The sequence below is a fragment of the Lodderomyces beijingensis genome, assembly GCF_963989305.1.
Source record: "Lodderomyces beijingensis strain CBS 14171 genome assembly, chromosome: 4".
Lineage (NCBI taxonomy): Eukaryota > Fungi > Ascomycota > Pichiomycetes > Serinales > Debaryomycetaceae > Lodderomyces > Lodderomyces beijingensis.
The window spans coordinates 1623579-1647389 of record NC_089973.1 but is presented as its reverse complement, the minus strand read 5'-3'; the positions used below and the strand labels follow the sequence as shown (position 1 = coordinate 1647389).

General features: G+C 45.5%; 8 protein-coding genes across 8 annotated transcripts; 5 read left to right on the top strand and 3 right to left on the bottom strand. All coding sequences in view use genetic code 12, as the record gives it.

Moving 5' to 3' along the window:
* Positions 1 to 38: 38 nt before the first annotated feature.
* On the bottom strand, positions 39 to 1832 carry LODBEIA_P37260 (uncharacterized protein; the record flags this gene model as incomplete). The annotated part of the gene is made up of 2 exons (XM_066973868.1): positions 39 to 759; positions 1756 to 1832. The coding sequence occupies 2 exons, from the start codon at positions 1830 to 1832 to the stop codon at positions 39 to 41; spliced, it is 798 nt and encodes a 265-aa protein (XP_066830664.1).
* A 2307-nt stretch (positions 1833 to 4139) lies between these two features.
* Positions 4140 to 8093, top strand: LODBEIA_P37250 (uncharacterized protein; the record flags this gene model as incomplete). Its single annotated transcript, XM_066973867.1, has 1 exon — positions 4140 to 8093. One exon carries the CDS (start codon positions 4140 to 4142, stop codon positions 8091 to 8093), a length of 3954 nt encoding a protein of 1317 aa, XP_066830663.1.
* A 186-nt stretch (positions 8094 to 8279) lies between these two features.
* Positions 8280 to 9071, bottom strand: LODBEIA_P37240 (uncharacterized protein; the record flags this gene model as incomplete). Its single annotated transcript, XM_066973866.1, has 1 exon — positions 8280 to 9071. One exon carries the CDS (start codon positions 9069 to 9071, stop codon positions 8280 to 8282), a length of 792 nt encoding a protein of 263 aa, XP_066830662.1.
* Positions 9072 to 9398: 327 nt separating this feature from the next.
* LODBEIA_P37230 (uncharacterized protein) lies at positions 9399 to 11459 on the bottom strand (the record flags this gene model as incomplete). Its single annotated transcript, XM_066973865.1, has 1 exon — positions 9399 to 11459. One exon carries the CDS (start codon positions 11457 to 11459, stop codon positions 9399 to 9401), a length of 2061 nt encoding a protein of 686 aa, XP_066830661.1.
* A 4932-nt stretch (positions 11460 to 16391) lies between these two features.
* Positions 16392 to 18011, top strand: LODBEIA_P37220 (uncharacterized protein; the record flags this gene model as incomplete). The annotated part of the gene is made up of 1 exon (XM_066973864.1): positions 16392 to 18011. One exon carries the CDS (start codon positions 16392 to 16394, stop codon positions 18009 to 18011), a length of 1620 nt encoding a protein of 539 aa, XP_066830660.1.
* A 676-nt stretch (positions 18012 to 18687) lies between these two features.
* On the top strand, positions 18688 to 20778 carry LODBEIA_P37210 (uncharacterized protein; the record flags this gene model as incomplete). The annotated part of the gene is made up of 1 exon (XM_066973863.1): positions 18688 to 20778. The coding sequence occupies one exon, from the start codon at positions 18688 to 18690 to the stop codon at positions 20776 to 20778; it is 2091 nt and encodes a 696-aa protein (XP_066830659.1).
* A 311-nt stretch (positions 20779 to 21089) lies between these two features.
* On the top strand, positions 21090 to 22175 carry LODBEIA_P37200 (uncharacterized protein; the record flags this gene model as incomplete). The annotated part of the gene is made up of 1 exon (XM_066973862.1): positions 21090 to 22175. The coding sequence occupies one exon, from the start codon at positions 21090 to 21092 to the stop codon at positions 22173 to 22175; it is 1086 nt and encodes a 361-aa protein (XP_066830658.1).
* A 1285-nt stretch (positions 22176 to 23460) lies between these two features.
* On the top strand, positions 23461 to 23763 carry LODBEIA_P37190 (uncharacterized protein; the record flags this gene model as incomplete). The annotated part of the gene is made up of 1 exon (XM_066973860.1): positions 23461 to 23763. The coding sequence occupies one exon, from the start codon at positions 23461 to 23463 to the stop codon at positions 23761 to 23763; it is 303 nt and encodes a 100-aa protein (XP_066830657.1).
* Positions 23764 to 23811: the final 48 nt, after the last annotated feature.

Below are 23811 nucleotides of genomic sequence, written 5' to 3'. Positions count from 1 at the left end.
TTTTGTTCTTTATTGGTGGTAGAACTACTCCTATATATTTAAAATCTGTCTGGCGATCTCGATCTATCTCTTCTCACAGGGGATCTCGAAGGAGACCTACTATATCTTCCGCCGCGGTCACTAGTATGGCCGCGATCGTATCCATTGTCGCGCTCGCGCTCGCGTCCCGCACCATCGCGACCGCGGTATTCTCTATCGCCGTCTCGATCTCTGCTTCTTCCTCCTTCGAAAGAGCTTCCGTCGTAGCTGCGGCCGCTTCCTCTATAGTCGCCATAGCCGCCACGGTCTCCTCCCCTAGGTGGGTACCCTCCTTCTCTTCTGCCGTATCCATCGTCGTATCCACCGTAGCCACCACCACGCGAATATCCTCCTCGTGAGTAACCGCCATATCCACCACGGCCACCACCACTGTAGCCGTCGTCGTAGCCGCGATTGCCGTATCCTCCGCGGCTGTAGCCTCCTCTTGGTGGGCCTCTTCCGTAACCGTCTCTGCCGTATCCGCCGTCACGGTCGTAGCCACCGTAGCCTCCTCTACCTCCTCGGAACCCACCACGAGGTCCAAAAGAAGATCTTACGCTATAGGGGTCTGATCTTGCAACTTGAACAACCAATCCACTGGTGACTGTCCATGATGTTTGCTTACCGTCCAAATCTAAAGCACGTTCACAGCTTTCGGCGTCTTTGAATTCAACAAATGCGTATTTTTCTCCATCGGTGGTTCTTGGTGGTGGAATGTCTAATCTGACGAGTTCTCCAAATCTGAAATTGACGTGTTAGTTGACTGCATGGATGAAACATTTGTTATTTAATTTAATGTCATTGATACTCTTTTTATCTCCAAATTTTGAAAAGGTCGATTGAAATGATTGACTTTGATTGAATTTAATGAAATTGACTCAGCTAAAAAGTTAGTAAAGTTCCCTGATACATATAGAGGTAGAGATGAGAAAAGTGAATGTTGAGCTTAAATGGAAAGGAGTTTTGGCTGTATGATGGAAAATATAACAAAAGAAAAATTTTTTTTTAAAAAAAAAGGATTGAAGGAAATGAACTGAAAGGATTTTGGGGTTAGACGGGAGGATTTTTGGATTTTTGTTGAAAAATCAAATGCAATATATTTCTGAAGTTTGAGATACAGGCTTCGGGTTAGACGGGAGGATTTTTGGATTTTTGTTGAAAAATCAAATGGAATATATTTCTGAAGTTTGAGATACAGGCTTCGGGTTTTCTTGAAGTCTCTGCTTGGGTTTGTTAAAAAAAGGGGGGTTTGATTGAGCAAAAATCAAATGATATCATTAAATGAAGGGTTTTGGACAGGAAGAAAGGACATTGAAGTTAAAATGGAAGGAAATTGAAGGAAATGGAAATGGGAATGGAAATGAAAATGGAAGGAAATGGTAAAAAACAAAAAAAAAAAAAAAAATGGCTAGCTTTGATGTGCTTGCACTGTCAGCTGCTTGAATGCTTGCACTGTCAGCTGCTTGAATTATATGGAGTCTGTCGGAGGTGTCGTAAGGGGTTCCTTTTTCTCTTTTTTTTTTTTACAAAATTGGTTTACTGATGGAGGGAATGAGTTGAAGCATGGAGGAACTTTAAGTGAACTTTCAAACTCTTTAAACTTTTGCAACTTCTTTGCACATTCTGTAGATGCCGGGGTTCGCGTCATAGATCAATAAATAATCGTCATCATCTACCTTTTGGTTGGATCAATTTGGTTCGTCGGCGACGTGGTGGTGAATTCTTCATGATACATACTTTTCAAATTCCGGAGCCAAATCAGCCGCCTTGGATTCTCGTGAAAATCCGGTCACGTACAACGTGTTTTTTGGCATTTTTGGTTGATTGATTGTCTCGACGAATTCCAGTGAAGGGGTTGCCGTTGATGAACAAGAGTTGGATGTCCTACCAGTTCCGTGGATGACATTTTCCACAACTTGGTCACGTAAGCACGGAAAAATTTTTTTTGTGCTTATTTGCACTACCTGGAAATTCCACGGTTCAAGTATTCAACAATTCATCAGAGATCAATCTGATAACCCGAGTATCTGGGGTAGTTCTTCTTTCAACAACGGATTCAGGCAGGGAAAGTGGCGGTTGTTGTTTTGGAACAAATCAAGCGCATCCAAGTGCTTTTCAGCATAAATACCATCCATTCTTTGCTCCTGTTCGGTCGTCGTAAACTATGAATTTTTTCTTTCTACAACACCCCATTTTCATTTAAATAAAGGACTTTTTTTTTTTTTTTTCCAAAATCGTGATTCTTATCGATGACTGCCACTTGAATAGCAAATGCTGATGGACGAGATCTGTTGTTTCCAATGTATAACCTCTGAGGGTCAATCGGCAAAAGGAATCACTTACGGGCAGTTTGCATTTTGGGGGGGGATTGACAGATGCCGTGAACTTGCGACATTGGAAGAAACGCGTCAATTCATTTCAGCCGCCTCGTTTGTCTCGTTCTGTTGATTCTTAATTGTCATCAGCTCAGGCGTGGGCTCTTGAGATTGGATATTACCCGATTGGGAAGTCTAGGATCTCCCACCCCAACAAAAAAAAATGTTGAGCAGTCAAGCTGAAGGGCTAATGGCGAAGGAGCCAAGGGGCTGTGGGAAACGAGCGTGCCAGGGAGAAGGGCAAAGCTAGCGAGATGTGGGCTGAGCGGAACCCGAGCACCTCTCTGGGGGCTTAGTGGCGGTAAGACTGAAGAGCAAGTGGGAGTGTTTAATGATGGCTCTTGTTTCAGTGTCATTTTTTGGCGATTACTCGAGGTTCCATAGCGAGAAAACAGACGCTTGCCAGCAACACTACCCTTTCTATTCTCTGGTCACGTGTTGCAGCAGTCACCCCAATTGAAGCGCCAGTAGTTGGACGTCTGCTTTAGAGGTCAAATGTAGCTGGCACTATGGAAGTCATCTAGCGAAGCAGAGACGAAACTCTCCTCCCAGTAACGGGGCGAGCCCGGCACGTTGCTTTTCCTTTCTTTTCTCCTTTTCTACCTTTCTTTTACCCTACGGGGTTGCGGAAAAAAAAAGAGCCCGGTATTACAACAGCGACTTTAACCAGAGGGTTCCAAAGCAAAAAATAGTTGCATTTTGGACAAAATGCTGCTGTTGGCTTGGTTCGTATGTGTACAGAGTAAGGGGAAAAAAATCCCTATATACGCGATTATTATTTGACGTTGACAGAACAGGCGTCGAAGAACGGCGTTGTTCGTGATTCCGCAACGTGATATCACCAGCAGAGCATGTGCTACATCCAACAACAACAACCAAAACTTTTGCCAGGCCTGATCCAAGTCTATACTGGTCCCGGTGCAATCACTTTAGCCGAGCTTTGGAACTTGACGGCGATTTACATGTTAAGCTTGAGCTCAAACGACGTAGGGCACCCCCCCCCCCCCCCCCCGACCCAACTCTTTCAACAGGGCCATTCTTTTGGGGTTTGCTCCTCTCCTCCCTTCGACCCCTCAACAAAAAAAAAAAATGACGGGGTACTGAAGATCAGGACACGTATCGCTGGAGGCTAACACATGCAAGTCTATCGAACAATGACTCTAGAGAGCCCAATCTTACCCTCTATCACTCTTTGCCCCTACCGCCTTCATCATCATCATCATCATCAGCACCCACTTTGTTCTGTCTCTGGCAGCCTATAGAAAACAATTGTAGGTCGTGTATAAAAGTAGAGCCTAAAGTGTGTGGCTCTGTGTGTGTATGAAGGCAGAAAAAGGAGAGAGAGGGAAAGAAATCAAATTTATTTTACAACCAAAATCTTCAAATCCCAGGCAACCAACCAACCACCATTCTTTACAAACGCAGCCAGAGCCCTATACGCCCTCCGTCTTAGATAACTTATAAACGCTGTATCATTTAGACTAATACGACGGCTCCTCATTTATTTCAAGTAAAGTGACCTTTCAGAAAAAACGAAGAAAAAAAAATTTTAAAAAAAAGGTTTGAACCTGAGTTTATACGGATAGATAGATATAGGTTCTTTCCCCTATCATTATTCCGACAACTGGGTAGACACCCGCATTTTTGTTTGCAACAGCTCGCTAGCCTGTTGGAAGAATGACGTTTGTCATTAAAGAAGATGCAGACACGCACAGTTTCTTCAACAACTTTAACAAAGATTCAACCATGAGTGGACCAACAATTGACGACGATGACCACCATGATATTCTAGACGAGTTTTTGGATCAAAGAGTCTACGACTCTATAGGAACCAATACCCCCTTGCCCTTGAATAATGAGACCAAAAAGGCAGAAGACGGCCATGGCCATGATAATATAATGACTTCATTGTATGCTTTAAGCAGCCTTCAAAATGAAAATCACAATTTCGAAAAATCCATTGACGGGCTAGCTGAGTTTCAATATCCTGAACTATCATCTACTACCAATGGCAAAGCCCACATCGATACCAACAAGAACAACAACGACAACAACAACGAGAACAACGACAACAACAACGACAACAACGACAACAACGACGACAACAACGACAACAACAACGAGAACAACGACAACAACAACGAGAACAACGACAACAACAACGACAACAACGACAACAACGACGACAACAACGACAACAACAACGAGAACAACGACAACAACAACGAGAACAACGACAACAACGGTGCATCTCCCAATGATGATGAATATTGGTATCTCGACATACCGCAGGAATCCAACGTTTCACCAACTCAGCAGCTACAACAACAACAACAGCAGCAGCACCAAAATGGTGCCCAGATTCGCAATCTCAGTCTAGCATCTAGTGTCAACAGTCCCGATTCAATAACATCGCCAGAAGCCTTGAAAACCACCATTCAAACCACCATTCCCGCAGATTCCCACTTGCAAATCTCCGATTACGAATTGGCAAGAGAAGAGTTGGGCAAATTGAAATTTGGAAGCCATCGGATAAATGCAGCTCCAAAGTCGGTCGATGTGCCCGATCCTTCGTATTTGGATTTCTCAGAAGAAGTTGTCAGCAAATTACCTCACAAGTTGAAATTAACCGGTTTACCGAGCTATTCAAGAGTCGAGACTCAAATCAAATGCGAAATAACGCTAAGTCCCGCTCCCATTTCAAATCACTTGTTGCACGTGCCCCAAGACCTCATTTCCAAAAACAAGTTTTGTTTAGCTGATCCAATTGAATCCTTGGATCCAAGCTTGAAAGAGAGTTTGCTCTATATGGATGCTTACGTTCTCACTTCGGACTTGAGAAAATCGTGCAACATTTGCTCTAGATGCATCAAAAGAGAACAAAAGAGAGCTTCTCGTGGGAAAGCAGCCGGTGAATATGACGAACAAGATTTCAACATTTCAGCCAAATTGAAAAACCCGATAAAGAACAACTCGAGCTCGTGGTCCGACGAAACAATGATGAAAAAGGCAATCATATTCAACTGTAAGGAAATAGTTTCATTTCCACGGCCGTCGGGCATATCCAATGAAGAATCCAAATCGATTGAGTTATCGGCCAGAATAATATGCTACTGCAGACATCACAAGGAACTGCAAGGTTTCAAACTACTCGTGGTTATCAAAAACAATAAAGGCGAAGTTGTCGCTAAGCAACTCTCGTCCCCAATAATGATTATGGATAGGAAAAAGAATATACCCATGGCAAGGGACTCGTTGCCAAACTCGGTGGCTGGTTCCTCGGTGAACCTCCAAGGATTGGCAGATAACTCTTACAAGAAGAAAAAGATGTCGACATCTGACTCTGACAATGACAACCACAACCACAACCACAACCACAACCACAACCACAACCACAACCACAGCAGCAGCAGCAACAACAACAATAGCAACAATAGCAACAATAGTAACAACTTGTCGCCCAAGTCTCTTGACGAATCCAACTCCGAGTTTCATACAACAGATTTCGAGTCTTCCAATGGACGAGGCATCAAGCGCAAGAAGCTTTCGGTTGATGATTCTTACAACATATCTTCGAATCCCATGTACAATGGAAGTGTTAGTGGCTACTCACCAATGAGCAACAGCGACACAAACACCTCAACCAACATACACATGATGAAGCAGCCGATGAGCTTCAATGGTCTCTCGCCGCTTGCGCTGCAACACAACCCACTCCACCACCACCAGACTCATCACTTGTTGAACCCACAACTGCAGTCATTACAGCAGCCGCCATTACAACAACAACAACAGCTGCAGCAAATGAATCAACCCAATAATATGTTGCCATCCATTCAAAGAATAATCCCAGCCCAGGGTCCCATCAGAGGAGGTATCGAAATCACTTTGCTTGGTTTCAATTTCAGACCTGGTTTATCTGTAAAATTTGGTGCAAACCGCGCATTAGCAACTCATTGTTGGTCCGATACTACAATTGTCACGTATCTCCCACCAGCTCAACAACCAGGGCAAGTCTTGGTTACATTTGAAAATGAGGAAGCATCATTGATGCAGCAACAGCTGCTGATATTCACTTACACAGATGACACCGATCGTCAACTAATTGAGTTGGCATTGCAGATTGTTGGTTTAAAGATGAATGGGAAATTGGAAGATGCCAAGAATATAGCCAGGCGGATCGTTGGTACAGACAATAGCAGCAGGAACGGTTCCAACTCGACGACCCCAGCAGCTTCATCTTCTTCTCCAACGGGGAACTCTGCATCGAATGAATGGTTCAATTCTGCACAAGAATCGTTGAAGAAATTGACCAGTTCCGGGTTGAGCATGCAGGTTGTGCTTGTACGGTTATTGTCGCTCGTGGATTTGCCAAACTGTCCAATCATTATACCCAACTGGCAGCTCACCAATAAACAGGGACAAACTTTACTTCATTTATCTACATTGAAAAACTATTCCAAATTGGTCAAGTTTTTGGCTACTCATGGCTGCAAGATGGATGTGCAGGACAACCAAGGTATCACGCCGTTGTTTATCGCGTCGATGAGCGGCAACAGAAAGCTTATGGAATTTTACATTGACTATGGTAAGTCAAACTGGAACCTTCGGTTGAAGAACGATCTTTACATGAAGGATTATAGTGATGCGAACGTGCTTGATATGTTTAGCTCTTTGGAAACCGAGGCGGAATATCAACAAACTAGTGGAGTTGAAAAGGAAGAAAAAGGAGACGAGTACGACGAAGACAATATCAAAAAGTCCAATTCGTTTGACTCCATCATATCACTCGACAACAATATTGGACGAAGGATTTCCAAAATGGTTGCCAATGCTGGTCCGCAAGTGAAAGCGCAGGAACAGTACAGCTCGGCTGGTTATGGTCTCGACGATGATAGGAACTCAGAGTTTGCCGACTCAGAGTTTGAAAGCGATGATCATGATGATGACTCTGATGATGACGATGATGATGATGATGATTGGAGTAGTTTGAGTGAAGATTCCGAGTGGGAAGCAAGGTCGTTAGAGAGTAGAAATGAAGCTGCCGTTGATGATGTTATTGCTGTTGCTGTAGATGGTGATGGTGATGATAACAATGATGGAGAACAAGGTCACTCGGCGACGACTCAGCGAACCACTAGGTCTGCTCCATCAAGACCCTCGTCGCCTGGGTTGTGGCAAAAGGTTATGAACGTCTTCAGCAAGGATGAAGAAGGTGACGCGTTGCCAACGTATGATGACTTGTTTCCCTTGGGTCCCTCGTCGTCTACGTCGAAGCCAAAGTCATCGGCAGAGCAATCGTTGAACCAAGCAGGATCATCGGCAAGTCAAATCCACGATATCACCACTGCCGGCGGAGCACTGGCTCCAACCGATGAGCAAGAGATAGATGGTGGTGCAGCTTCAGACAGTTCCGAGGATATGGTGATTTCATACATTAACCATCCACGAAAATCAGTCGAGCACGACAAGATGCTTTTCCTCTTTTGGATTCCAATTTTGGTCGGACTCATTGGATTATTCTTCACCAGTTATGTGATGGGATGGAGGTTTCAAAAAATCGAGCTGGTGAAGGTGAATTTGAGAGAAACTTTAGGGTCGGTTTTACTTGGAGGGAATGAAAGAATTGGCAAAGTTTTCACAACCAGAACTGCAGCAGGTGGCGCCACCACTGCGGGTGCGCTAGCCGCCGGTAGCTGAAACGAAACGACTTTTTTTTTTTTTTTTTTTTTAATGACTACTGATGATCTTTGAGAAGCAGCGGGGAGATATAGGCTAGAATCTGAGATGAAAGAGAAATATTGGGGAGCGTAATTTTAATCAAATTAATAAATAATCTTACTTGCAAGTGTGATGGCAACAATGTATCAACTAATTTATACATTTTCACTCTTTGTAGTTTTGAATTGCGTGAAGTAAACTCTCGGGATCGGGCTTTGCAGCAACGACATGAGGTGCAAGGCCATTTGCAACAAGGTACTCCTGCGTCGTAGGCCCAATACACGCAATCCTCCACCCGCTTCCCTTGCTACTTTTCAAAAACTTGATTATATCGCTCGTGCCCTGCGGACTGAAAAACACAATCCAGCCACCCTTATCCTTATCCTCTCCACCACCGCCACTCCCATTCTCGACGCAATTCACGAAGTTCTCCACGATATCATCGCGCTCGAAAGTAGCATACATGACAAACTCTTCGAAATTCGCCAACGTCGCAAGTCTCCGTGGTATAACATCCTTGCGCACGACACCCGTGAAAAACACAATGCGCTCCTCACTAGATCCACCCACATCATCCAAGATCATCTCCGATAACTTCGCCCCGTTGCCCGCTTTCATCCCGCCGCGTACATCACTGAATCCAGCGTCACGTAGAAGATGGAACGTTGCTGGTCCCACGGTATATCCAATCTTCGCCACTATTATCCGTTGTGCATTGCGTGGTAAAGTTTGGATCACGTCGTTGAACATCTCGACTGCGCGCTGCGAGGTGATGATGAAGCGGGGCGTGTCGTGAAGGAAGCGATGCGATGTGAGGTACGTGCGCGTGGCTAGCTTGTCGTTGTGGGTGTGCGTTAGGAGCGGGATGAAATAGGGCGTGCGGGATGTGGCGGCGAAGTGGGTCGCGTAGGGGTCGGTTGGCGTGCTTGGGTTCTTGAGGAATATTACGCGTGTCATGGCGGATGAAGGAATGTGGGGTTGCGTGGTTGACTTGTGGTGGTGGTGATGGTTTGGAGTGGGAAATTTTTCAATAGTGCGCGATAAGCGAGCTTGATTTGATTTTGGGTTTTCTTTTTCGCAACCAGATGAACTGGAGAGATGAATTTTATTGCTGAGCAGAATGAGTGTGCTTTAATTGGAGCACTTGAGTCTCTATAGCACCGCCGTGTTTAGAGCAGTCATTCCCCCTCCCCCCTTCACCAATATAAATGGTTGTCAATATATTCGACAGTATACATAAGATTATAAATAAGTGTAAAAAAAAAAAACAATCTTCTCCTTTTTCTACTTTTTATTCTTGTGAACAACAGCAATGATTTGGTCAACAACTTGTGGATTCGATAACGTTGAAGTGTCACCCAATTGGTCTTCTTCGCCAGCCAATACTTTTCTCAAGATTCTTCTCATAATCTTACCGCTTCTAGTCTTTGGTAAATCGTCAACAAGTAAAATTAGTTTAGGTGCAGCAAAAGGTCCAATTTCCTTACGCACAGTCAAGATCAATTCCTTCTTGATAATGTCTAAGTCTTCCTCGGTGGTGTCTCCTCCCATCTTGTCTTTTTTCAAGGCAACATACGCAGCCACGGCTTGACCAGTCAAGTCATCGGCAAAACCAACCACGGCGGATTCTCCAACCAATGGGTGTTCAATCAAGGCAGCCTCGATTTCAGCAGTCGACAATCTGTGGCCAGAGACATTGACCACGTCGTCAACACGGCCCAAGATCCAGTAGAAGCCGTCCAAGTCACGAGCAGCCCCGTCACCGGTGAAATAGTGGTTAGGGTATGGGGCCAAGTAGGTGTCGATAAATCTATTGTAGTCATTGTAGATACCTCTAGTGATGGAAGGCCATGCTTGCTTGATTGCCAAGACACCTTCGACATCCTTATCCTTCAACTCCTCTCCTGTGGTGGGGTCCAAAATCTTGGGGTCAATGCCAAAGAATGGGAGTGAAGCGGAGCCTGGTTTCGTGGGGGTGATACCGGCTAATGGGGTGAGCAAATGTGATCCAGACTCGGTTTGCCAATAAGTATCGACAATATGGGCTTTACCGCGTCCAATGTGGTCGTTGTACCAGTGCCAGACTTCGGCAGCAATTGGCTCTCCAACGGAACCCAAGACTCTAAGCGAGCTAAGATCATAGTTTTCAATGAATTTAGTACCAGCACGCTTCAACAATCTCAAAGCAGTTGGTGCAACGTAAAATTGATTCACCTTGTACTTGTCAACAATTTCCCAGTATCTGGAAAAGTTTGGGTAAGCAGGGGTACCTTCAAAGACAACCGTGGTGGCACCATTCAACAATGGACCATAGACACAGTAGGTGTGGCCCGTGATCCAACCAATGTCACCCGCGGTGAACAAAATGTCATTTTCGTGAACGTCAAACACATATTTCGTGGTCATCATCGCGCCCAACAAGTAACCGGCGGTGGTATGTTGAACACCTTTTGGCTTACCAGTGGAACCCGAGGTGTACAACAAAAACAAGGGATCCTCCGAGTTCATATCGGTTGGAGGGTAGTAGCAGCCATTCTTGGCCATTTCCTCGTGCCACCACAAGTCTCTTCCCGAAGTGTTGTTGAATGGCACATGGACGTTACCAGTTCTCTTGTAAACAATCACGTTACGGACATCGGGACATTCTTTTAATGCGTCATCGACAATCTTTTTAGTTTCAATGGTCTTGCCGCCTCTCTTTGATTCGTCGGCAGTGATAACAATTCTCGAGTCAGCGTCCAAGATACGGTCTCTCAACGAGGCGCTCGAGAACCCAGCAAAGACAACCGAGTGCATGGCACCAATACGAACAATGGCCAACAAGGTGATCAACGCCTCGGGAATCATGGGCAAGTAGACAGCAACCGAGTCGCCTTTCTTAACTCCCAACTTGACCAACACTTGAGCCAATTTGGACACCTCTTTCAACAATTCACCATAAGTGATGATTCTGCCTTCGTCAACTTCATCGGCTTCATAAATAATAGCGGGCTTCTCGGGGTTCTTCATGGCCCAACGATCAACGGCATTGTAGCAGGCATTCAACTCTCCATTCAAAAACCACGCGGGCAAATCGCCATTCTTGTAGTCGTCCTTGGGGTCTGCTGGAAACCTAGCTGCATCAAAAGGTCTAAACCAATCCAAATTCTCGGTGGCTTGCTTTGCCCAGAATTCATTGGGGTTTTGAATAGACTGGTTGTATAACTTCTGGTAGGTAGCAAAATCCGTCAAATTCGGCTTCTGCCCATGCGGTTGTCTGTCAAAGAAACCTTGCGGAGGTCCATGCATGTTTTCATGGTCTAACGAGATATGAGAATGTTTCTCATGAACTTTCATTTCTGGCATTGTATTTGGTTTGTTTTGTTTTTCTTTTTGTCGCTAATGTCGGGGTGTCGTATACAACTCACTCGAATGTCGTGTCGTGTCGTGTTTTTTTCTGTTGGGTTTTTGCGACTTTCGCTCTATTGTCCACCGGGGCGTACACACAGGGGAAAGGCAGGGGAGAAAATCTAGACAGGTAAAGCCAGAGTTGACCAAGTAGGGTGGAATAGGGTAAGCTAGTAGGTGAATGAAGGGGAATTGGGTAAGAAGTAAAGGGCTTACAGAGATACATAGCGGGAGGGTGAACTTGGCTTGTATTTATATTGTAAAAAAAAAAAAAAAGAAAACTGTTGAACTGGAAAAAAATTATGACCCCAGATTCAACCCCCCAACAATCACCACCACCAACAACATCAACAACAACAACAACAACAACAACTCCAGCCCCGACAATCACCAGCTTCAATATAGACGATTCTCTCCACTGCCCCTCAAATCTCTCAATCTCTTATTATTTCAGAGAGGGAGATTTTTTCTTTTGGTTTTTTTTTTTTTCGATATTATAGCCATGCATGAACAAACATAACACCGATATATCTCTAGCTTCCTCCGTCAATTTGATTGTTCGAAACAATTTACCGACTCGAGAGTCAACGAGTCAAAGAGCAAAAAGCTCAAATAAAGAAGAAAAAAAATTGAAACAAGGCTCAACCCCAAACCCCAACTGCCTCTCCCCCCCCCACCCCCAAAGCATGTCCCTCACCGCAGACGACGATGTGCCAACAATTTTTTATCGTCACTTTGTATCTAAAGTTGTCTACTTGGATTAGCACTCGATACAGCCGGATTGTTGAGAATAGATCTGATTGTTCAGAGAGACACATTTTGTGCGCCAGGAGATTTGTTGCACTGGCACCATTACTCTTTTCTCTATAAGCAAACGCCCAATCGAACCGCTTCTTCTTCCTTCCCCCACATACACTCAAACACATTCAAACAAGCTAGGTCTCAGCACCAAGAAAAAAAAAAAAGAGCTGAAAGTCAAGTGGAGCAGACGGTGTCATTTTCTTTCAAAAAAATAATCGCCAATTGGACGCCGCATCGATTCGGCCTCAACATTGTTCAACGTGGTGGTGGGAGAGATGTCTAAACAAGAAGCTCGAGCAATAGCAGGATTGTGGGGTAGAAGGGAAGACGAGGTTCGGCTCCTGACGGCAACTGGCATGAGCTGAGCTTAGGAGAGAGAGCATTATATTCTCGATTGCCGTTATCTCGTTTCATTTCATTACCGGCACACCATCCCATCTTTCCTCCTATCTCGAGACTCGGGACTCTAGACCCCGGACCACCTCCACCTTTTCTCCCCACAAAAATCCAAACAGGCCAAGTTCTTGCCGCTTTCTTTTCTGCTCCTTCCTTTTGCTCCTTTTCTTTTTTTAATTGGTTTGGCAATCAGGTGAGTTTCGTTCTGGTGATGTCGGAGTTTCAGTTGCGAAAAAAAAAAAAAAAAGAACAAAGGAGAGCTGATTGGCCCCCAAAAAAATAAGAAATTATCTCTACTGTGACAAAAGCCCTTGACTCTTTTGTCTTCCTCTTGACTTTTCCTTCAACATGTCTCTCACCCTGCCGGTTTTTCCCCCATCGTGCTGTTATTATTCAACCTTGCAAAGCGTTGCTTTAATGGCATTTAAGAAATGATAGAAGAAAAAAAAAAGACTAGGGGGCGAGTGAGAAGAAGCGCTGCTTTGGCGGTTTTTTCTGAGACCCATCATCTTGAATTCTGGGGTTCCACCACAACCCCAGTCCCAACTCAAGGAAAACAAAAAAGAAAAAAGCAAAAAAAAAATCAAAAGATGTCTCCTCCAGAGGAAACGTTATTGTTTTTTGACTCTCTTGTTTGAAGGTCTTGAAGGCCGTCGGGGTTTTCCCACTGGTGGGTTTTTATTTGACAATTGACACAAACGCGCCCTCGGCTCGGTTCTTCAGCGACAATATAATAATGCAAGATGGGGCAATCAATAACTTCTCCTTCATCCACCACCCCCAGTGGGGCTGAACAAGGTGACGGTGGCCTCCACCCACCGACATGAGGAGAGACCGCAGCCAATGGCAGAATAAGAAAAAGACCAAGACCAAGACCAAGAATGCTACCTGTTCTCCACCTTCTCCCTCTCCCTTTAATCATCTCCACAAGGAATTATGTCTTTTCAACCTGGAGAAAGCCCCAAATCACCGCCATCCCCCCGCCACCCCACAAACTTACGACAAGAAGGAAAAAGTGACAGCTCCCAGCATTTGCCGACAGTGACCACCGAATAAAGAAAACCCACCAGATCATGTCAGATGCTGTGGTCTCTTTTTTTTTTTTTTTTCTTGGTTGAAGAGAAGAAAAAAATCTCGTGAAACCTGGAAAGCTCTTGAGAAACGTGAGATTTTTTCTCTTTTCTTTAGCAGAAAGAAAGAAGGAATGAAAATTGCAGTGGTGGCTACGAACATAAAGTCGCTTTGGCGACTTTGGGTCTTTCATTCTTTTTTTTTTTGTTTTTTTGGCGCTAAAGCTATTACATTATATCAAGGGGGAGTTCGTGTATACATTCATTAATTTTACATTCACTTTGCGGGAGTGGATCCTTGTGGATCCTGGCAGGGGCGGATGGGCTATCTTGATGTTTCATCAAGCTGCTACGATCCCTGGGTTGTGTCCAGTTAGACTCGAGATATATATTATTTTCAAAGCATTGTCAATTAATCCTATGTAAGAGTACAAAAAAAAAAGACCCAAAGATTTTAATGAAGATTGAGGCGAAACAGAAGGGATCGTTGCGTGGGAAACGCCGTGTTAGAAACCGGGTCTTCGTTCGAACCTTTTGTAGGATGAAAAAAAAAAAGGAGACGAATAACCAATGAATACGGCATAAGACCCTCGTGTTGGGGTTTTTTTTTATCACCTCCACCAGCTGCCGTTTATGATATACAGAAAAAAAAAAAAAGAGTTACACCCGATTCCAAAAGACGTTCTACAACCCACAGAACAATTCATGCCAGGAGTTGACTAACATGCAAGGGGAAAAGAAAAAAATTTGCAGCTTCTGTGGCTCGAACACAGTACCTCCAGATCTTCAGTCTGACGCTCTCCCAGGTGAGCTAAAGCTGCAAAAGCAAGAGAAAACCCACGCCGGGACTCGAACCCGGAATCCTTTGATTAGAAGTCAAAAGCGATAACCAATTTCGCCACGCAGGCTGTTTTCCGTCAGGCTCAACGCCCCGCTCTATACAGTAGCAGTAAAGTCAAGCACGTGCTATTTCAAGTCTAGATTCGCACCGTGACAGTACAAACGAGTCTCTCATGGGCTACTCTTATAGACCCAGTAATATAACGCTGAGGCCACGATGTGGGATGTGGAAAGGCGTTTTTTTTTTCCATATCAGCATGCGATGGTTATTTTTTTGGTAGCATTTGAAGATTGAAAAACAAAACTCCGGTGAAGGATAAAGGGCCAGGCACCAACCGCATAGACACACCAGTACACATACGGCAGAGCAGGTGGATGTTGGCGCTGGTCCCTTCCTTCTCCCCCTTGCCCTGTCTCTCCTTGGACTCAATAGAAATCCGGGGTATCTCTTATCTCCTCGCCATGGTATGTGTCAACTCGATTGCTCTCCCCTGCCACATGGGAAAGCATTTTGCCCTGGTGTGTTTTGGTGTATAGGTGGGTTTGCCATATTATCCAAGCGATAAGAAGAGGGGCGCAGGAATGATCGCCTAATAGCTGGCCCGCCGCATAAAGTCACGATACGAGACGCATGCTCGCGTCTGATTGGCTGGATTAGCAAAAACGATCAACTACGGCGGCGAGTCACGCGCACTACATAATCTCTTCCAAAAGACAGGGTCAGAAAGGTAAGAAAGAGAACGGGAGCAAGTCTTCTTGTTCATTGGACAATAGACCGCCCCGGGTTGGCTGGTTTTTTCTGTTGTTTGCGCAAACAGGGCGGCTCCGCGAGGAGATTCTCTCTCAGTTGGTAATTTTGGAAACGCCAATGGCGGAACTCGTCCCAGTTTCCCATGGGCCTCCTCAAGCGGCTCTTTGCCATGAGGGCAACCAACTGTTGCACTTGCTCTTGATCAAGCGAAGCGTGAGAGCAAGAAACAGCTGAAAAAGAAAATGCCAAAAAAGAAAAATTGGCTGCGGATTTTTCATTCGTAGATGATAAGCAAAAAAAAAAAAAAAAAAACCGCCGGAGATGTAACACGTACAAGAGGGCATTTATCGAGATGGACAAGTCGAACACCACTTGATACCTACCGCTACCCCGGATTTCAGTTGTAGTCTCAGACAGGCAGGGCGGTAGACCATCGACCCCGAGATCAAAAGCAACAAGAAGCAAAGAAAAAACAGGGTTTTTCGTGAAGAGACAGCGACGGGTTGGGATGATTACGGGATCACTCAAACTGAAGAGTCAATAATTTTTTTTTTTTTTCTCCTGGTGGCTAAATGAATAAATTACGGGCGGCTGCCAATTGTTGCAGATGCATCAATAAATACCCTCTAGTATAGGAAATGTAGCTAGATGGATATATATATAAACCACCTCTTCCCACCTCTTACTGGTTCTGCTGCTGTTTTCGACTTGGATTTTCTCATTTCTTTTACTAGAGAGTAATCCCTTCAATTGTTAGCCAAGACCAAGACCAAGACCAAAGCTCCGTTTTTACGTGGTTCTGACTCTCAAGACGTATTTGGGTCCATTTTTTCGTTTTATTTTTTTAAATTCATCCCACTTATCACTAATTCAACTTAACTCGACTTCAATTCTTTGCTACAACTCCAGAATTTTTTTTAAAGTTTGGGCTTGTAACCTCATAGATCTTACAGCGGCATATACATAGAGATAGAGTGCAATACCCCTTACTTCCTTAGATAGTTCTAGCACACCATTCCAACAAGATATATAATGAAGGAGGAGTTTATAAAACAGCTTCTAACTAGAAGACAAGTGTTTACGGAAAACGCCGAATATAACGAATCGTATGTCTTGCTATTTACCATTGCATCCTCCATGATTTGGATCATGGTGCCGGGGCTCGCCTTTTTGTATAGTGGGTTGGCAAGAAGGAAAAGCGCGCTTTCCATGATTTGGATCGTGATTATGTCGTCATTCATCGGAATATTCCAATGGTACTTTTGGGGCTACTCCTTGGCATTCAGTGATACCTCGTCAAACCCCTTTATTGGCGATTTGCACTTTTTTGGCTTTAAAAATTTGTTGGGTGCATCAAGTGGCGACACTGATTATCCGCAATTGGCATTTGCCATTTTCCAAATGCAGTTTTTGCTTGTGACGTTGGCCATTTTGGCAGGCGCCTGCATCGGCGAAAGAGGCAGATTCTTACCGGCAATGGTGTTTTTGTTTTGCTGGGCGACCATTGTCTATTGTCCCGTTGTTTACTGGATCTGGGGTGGCGGCTGGGCCATGAACTATCGAGGCGGCACTTTGGACTATGCCGGCGGTGGACCAGTGGAGATCCTTTCCGGTATCTCGGCATTTGTCTACTCGGCATTTTTGGGAAGAAGAAACGAAACTTTGATGGTTAATTACAGACCCCACAATATCTCAACCATTTTCCTTGGGACCATCTTGCTTTATGTCGGCTGGTTGTTTTTCAATGGGTTTTCATGTGCCAACCCTAGTTTGAAAGTTGCTTACTCAATGATGAATACTCACTTGTGTGGCGCATTTGGAGCAATTTCATGGTGTTTGCTCGATTTCAGATTGGAAAACAAGTGGTCGATGGTTGCCATTTGCTCGGGCTGCATTTCTGGTTTGGTTGCAGCTACTCCAAGTTCCGGTATGATTCCATTATGGGCCAGTGTCATCTTGGGTATTGTTTCAGGAGTGGTTTGTAACTTGTCGACCAAGATTAAGTACTTGTGCCGTGTTGACGACTCTTTGGATGTGTGGGCAGAGCACGGTGTCGCTGGCATTGTTGGCTTAATATTTAATGCCTTGTTTGGATCGGCCACTGTTATTGGCTACGATGGTGTTACTGACCACTCTGGAGGTTGGCTCGATCACAATTGGAAACAATTGTACATCCAAATTGCCTACATCTGCGCTACATTTGGCTATGCGGCTGTAGTCACCGCCATCTTGTGTTTTGTTATCGACAAGATCCCCGGGTTGCACTTGCGTGTCGATTACAATGGTGAAGAAGCTGGTGTCGATGAAGACCAAATTGGTGAATTTGCATACGACTATGTTGAAGTTAGAAGAGACTTTCTCGATTGGGGCAACCCCAATGACAGAAAGCAAGTTGAAGAAGTGGAAACCATTGAAAAACCTGATCCAATCCAGCAGCTGGCCACACACCCTCAGACCATTGATGGAATCGAGACCCGGTACCCAAACGACGACACTTCGGGAAGTGGCCACAACAACGACGAAAAGTATCAGCAACGACAAGAACAAGAAGACGAGGTGCACCATCATCAACACAGCACGAGTGGAACTGAAGAATCTGACTTGTCTCCATACCAGCCAGAGTCCAGCGTATCGAAACCAAAGTTATCTTAGAGAAAAATACATATTTAGAAGGTGTTTGTTTGTTTTCTTTTTTTTTTTTCATTATTTCCCTCTCTTGATATCAATCACTAGAATTATATCACGCAACTTCAAACTGTAAGAAGGGTTTATATATTCTTCCAAAGCCCGGGAGAAAACACACCCGCGAGATTGAGCTATGGCATTGAACTTTTCCTAGAGAGTGCTCTCGGTGGGTTGAGTGAGGGAGTGGGGGCACTCACGTGACATCTTGGCTCAGCTCCGGCTCAGCTCATCTCTGGATTTAAATCAGCACACGACCCAGTGCATCTCACGTGATATTCTCCGCCGCGGCTAAGTACCAGTGTGCGTGCGCCTGTGCCGGAGTGTCGTTTCTTTTTTTGCTGTTCCGTTGGTCCTGAAAAGTCACGTGCAAAGAGCGGAACAGGGCCTGGGCAGGCGCTACCAAATGACCACCAACACCCGCACGCTCAATGAGTCAACTCTTACGTAATCGCCGCACTACTTAGTGTGTGTGAAAATTTTCTACAAAGCGTCTGGCAGTTGACTTCTCCATATTCTTCGCTGGAGAGATATTTCACCTCCAAGATCTTCCAACCGCCCTGGGGTTCTTTCTTCCTTTCTCTTCTTTCTTTTCTGCTAGCACAGCAAACCGTCAGAGATACACACTAGTTGAATCTGTTCCAAAATGCTAACACGGAGCTTCACGTCGAGGTGCTCGCCAACACCCTCTTCAAGACTTTCCCAACTACTCAAGTCTCAAACAAGAGCCATTTCCAAGATAAATCAACACCATGCTGCTCAAGCTAGCTCGAGGTCGAGGCCGCAACCTTCGCCGGCATTCAACACCGCCGATGTCGACTCCCCGCTGAAGCAGCCGCCTTTTACTTCTTTACACAAGACACCATTACACCAGCAACAGCAACAGCATCAACGTCGTCGTGCTGGCGTGCAAAAGGAACAAGTCATGGATGACTCATTCATCGGCTTGACCGGTGGAGAGATTTTCCATGAAATGATGTTGAGACACGATGTCGATACTGTCTTTGGTTACGCTGGTGGTGCCATCTTGCCCGTGTTTGACGCCATTTACAACTCGGACAAGTTTAAATTTGTCTTGCCCAGACATGAGCAAGGCGCCGGCCACATGGCTGAAGGTTACGCGAGAGCCAGCGGTAAACCCGGTGTTGTTTTGGTCACCTCGGGTCCTGGTGCTACCAATGTCATTACCCCCATGGCTGACGCGTTGATGGACGGCGTTCCGTTGATTGTGTTTACGGGGCAAGTCCCCACAACGGCCATTGGTACCGATGCATTCCAAGAAGCCGATGTCATTGGTATTTCGAGGTCTTGCTCGAAATGGAACGTGATGGTTAAAAACGTTGCCGAATTGCCCAGACGCATCAATGAAGCTTTTGAAATCGCCACTACCGGTAGACCAGGCCCCGTTTTGGTTGACTTGCCAAAAGACGTTACTGCCTCCATCTTGAGAGAATCCATCCCCATCAACACTACTTTGCCCTCGAATGCATTGAGCCAAATCACAAAGAAGGCCGTTAACGAATTCACTTCGGAAGCCATTAGGAGATCAGCCGATATCCTCAACCGCGCCAAGAAGCCCATCATTTATTGTGGTGCTGGTATTCTCAACCACGACGATGGTCCCAAGTTGTTGAAGGAACTCGCCGACAAGGCCAACATCCCCGTCACCACCACTTTGCAAGGTCTTGGTGCCTTTGACCAAAGGGACCCCAAGTCGTTGGATATGTTGGGTATGCACGGTTCAGCCGCCGCCAATACCGCTATCCAAAATGCCGATTGTATCGTTGCCCTTGGTGCAAGGTTCGACGATAGAGTCACTGGTAACATTGCCAAATTTGCACCAGCAGCCAAGCTTGCCGCTAGCGAAAACCGCGGTGGTATCTTGCATTTTGAAATTTCCCCCAAAAACATCAACAAGGTTGTCGAAGCCACCGAAGCCATCGAAGGTGATGTCACTGCCAATTTGCGCAAGTTCATCCCCTTGGTCAACTCGATTGAACTGCGCCCAGAATGGTTCAAGCAATTGAATGAATGGAAAGAGAAATACCCATACTCGTATCAATTGGAGACACCCGAGTCCAAGATCAAGCCCCAGACTTTAATCAAGGAAATCTCGGAACAGTCGATGAACTACGACAAGGACGTCTACGTCACCACTGGTGTTGGCCAGCATCAAATGTGGGCCGCTCAACACTGGACATGGACCAAGCCTAGAACCATGATCACCTCGGGTGGGTTGGGAACCATGGGTTTCGGTTTGCCTGCCGCGATCGGAGCACAAGTAGCCAAGCCCGACGCCATGGTGATTGACATTGACGGAGACGCATCCTTCAACATGACCTTGACCGAGTTGTCTTCGGCTGTCCAGGCGGGCGCACCCGTCAAGATCTGCGTCTTGAACAACGAAGAACAAGGTATGGTGACCCAGTGGCAATCGCTCTTTTACGAACACAGATACTCCCATACACATCAATCCAACCCCGACTTTATGAAACTCGCTGAGGCGATGGGCGTCAAGGGGATCAGAATCGAGACTCAAGATCAATTGAAGGCGGGCGTTAAGGAGTTTTTGGATTGCCAAGAGCCGGTCTTGTTGGAAGTTTACGTTGAAAAAAAGGTGCCTGTTTTGCCCATGGTCCCCGCGGGCAAGGCGCTTGATGACTTCATCTTGTGGGATTCAGAGACTGAAAAACAGCAGAATGCATTGAGAAAACAGAGAACTGGTGGATTGTATTAGAGGTGCAATTTCATTCCGGTTTTCTTTTCGCAAGAAAAAATGAACAAGGAGGAGGTGGGGTTATTCCTTATTTCTGTATTTAATATATAGGTTTTGCATTTTTGTTTAACAAAAAAATAAAAGGGAACAGAAACTGTACATTATGAGTTGAATCTTGATCTTAGCTTGCTTTTTTGTTTTTGTAGATGAGATGATGTGCGGTACTTGTGGGGAGAAAAATTGCGCTTTTCAGTTTGGAGTGGGGCTGAGTTTGGGTAGGGTAATGAAAGCGAGTGTGGCTTATGCAACTGATACGTTTATTTTGTTGATGGATGTTGAAGAAAACCAACAGCTACATCTACCAAACAGCGTTTCCCATGCCAGCAACAACGAAACCCGAAATACCATGGAAATCATGGCAAAACTGGAAGGAAATACTACAAGGTCTCTACCCAGGCAAACCAACTTTCACCGAAGTAGAATTACAACAAGTATTATCCCTAGATGACAATAACCACGAGCGAGTAATGATCATCACGGGAGGCAACAGCGGGATCGGTCTCGAGCTAATCAAGAAAATCACCAAGGCGACAAACAAGATCCGAATCTACGTATTCGCAAGAAACCGCGACTCTACGCTCCGTGCCATTGAAAACTTACCCCAAGTCCACTACGTCCATCTCGACCTCGCGGATATATCCACCGTGAAACCAGCAGTGGCCCAATTCCTCACCATGGAAACGCGATTAGACATAATCATACACAACGCAGGCACGATGCACCCGCGGCAGGGCCACTTCACGGAGCAAAACCACGAGATCCACCTCGGTGTGAACTGCATCGGCCTGCACTTACTCCAGCACCACTTGAACCGCACCATTATTGAAACGTCGCGAAGCCATCGCAACTGCCGTATAATCTGGGTATCGTCGACGCTGCATTTCTGGGCTCCACGCCACGGACTATACTTCCCGGACCCCAACTTTCTGTTTACTACACCACCGAGCGCGCTCACTTTATACTCGCAGTCTAAAGCAATCAACATCATCCAATCTCGATTATGGAACATGATGAATCACGAAGGTGGCGGCGGGGGAAACGAGGAGGAGGAGGAGGAGGAGGAAAGGGTGGTTTGTGTTGCCTTGTGTCCCGGGTACCTCAAGACGGGACTAAGTCGAAACTTAACAAGCGTTGAGAATTTTTTCGGCGATATGATCACGCATGATGCTGCTTGGGGCGCGTATACTCTGCTATATGCTGCGTTCAGCCCCGAGGTTGATAAATCTGGCGCATACGTCATTTCGTTTGGGAAGTTGGGACGTAGCAGGGGGGATTTCGACGTTGATGGGGATGGAAATTTGGAGAACATGGTTCGCGTTTGGCGGTATCTCGATGACCAGATTGCTGAGTATAAGTGATGGCGGGATTCGGTCTGCTTCGTTATTCCGAATGGATGGAATAGCTGCTGTTGATGTTGCTGGTGTTGTTGGGATGGTGGTGACGGTTAGGGGGCTAAAGGGGGTGGAGGGGTTGCGCCTTTGTGTGTAGTTTCCTATCTCGGCGGAGCTGTCGTTATAGATTTCAGTACATTTTGAATCAAATACATTATCATCAAGGAATCAAGAGCAGAGCCAATGAAGCCGTACCAAATAACAGATTGTTTCCAGACAGATAACATCCTAAACCAGACGATTCTTTTCAATGTGCCATTGTGTCACGATAAAGATGTTTCAGACGACAACAAGAAGTTCAAGTAACCATCACGCAAAAGTACGACGCCCGAGTGATTGCAAGAGATCATCTTGCCAGGGGAACAAAAAACCAACCTCATTATCTACTTGCAAGGCGGGCCCGGGTTTGGCTGTACTAGACCAACGCTGTATTCCGGCGTGACCAAAGTCTTGTTCGATGAAGGATTCCAAATCGTGTGGATGGACCAAAGGGGCACAGGCAATAGCACACCAATCGAATCAATCAGCAACCTCACGCCAACAACAAGGACAAAAAAACAATTACAGTTGTCACCACTTGAAACCATACTTCAATTCCGGGCAGATGCAATCGTCAAAGACGCTGAAATCATCAGAAGCAAATTGCTCGGCGCAGACTCGAAATGGACCATCTTGGGCCTATCATACGGTGAATTCTGCTGCTGCATCTACTTATCCTTCTACCCCGAGTCATTGAACCAAGTGATGATCACAGGCGGGATCCCGCCCATCGGATACGACGTTGATACCGTCTACAAACAAACATACGAGCGCACCAAAGAACGCAACCAACACTACTATCGCAAATATCCCTTCGACGTCGAGCGAGTCAAAATCATTTGTCTGTATTTAAATGAAGCACCAACATTACTGCCGAACGACGGAGTATTGACCGTGGAACGATTCCAGCAATTGGGGTTGAATTTTCTGCGCCTGTGGCGGAACTTATGCTGTGCATGAGCTAGTTTATTCCATGTGGCGGGTATCACGCGTCGTGGCGCATTGCGATACTCGACGCTTATCGCGGTACAGAACCAGTTGAGCTTCGATACGAATCCCATCTATGCGCTATTGCAAGAAGCGATATACTGCGATGGCGCCAAGATGAAGTCCGATTGGAGCGCAGAGAGGTTGAGACACGAGCCGAGACGCGAGGAGTTTGTAGCTGGGTGGTGGGGTCCGAGCAAGAAAAGATATATTTCACGGCGGGGAGATGGTGTTTAAGAGCATGTTTCGCGAGTATCTGCAACTGCACGGATATTCAAATTGGAGCTCGTTGTACGATGTGGAGAAGTTGAAGCGCATTACGTGGGACCAAGTGCCCATCGTGGCGGCTACGTACTACGCGGATCAATACGTCGATTTCCATCTTTCAAACGAGGTCAAGCGGAAGTATTTTGCAAGGGATAATCTAAGGCAGTTTATTATTAATGAGTATTTCCATAATGGGTCAAGGGCCGATCCTGAGAAGATCTTGGGCACATTATTTAAATTATTAAAGAATGACGTTGACTGATGAATGATAACAGCAGCAAAAAGCAAAAAGAAAAAAAAATTCCCCCCC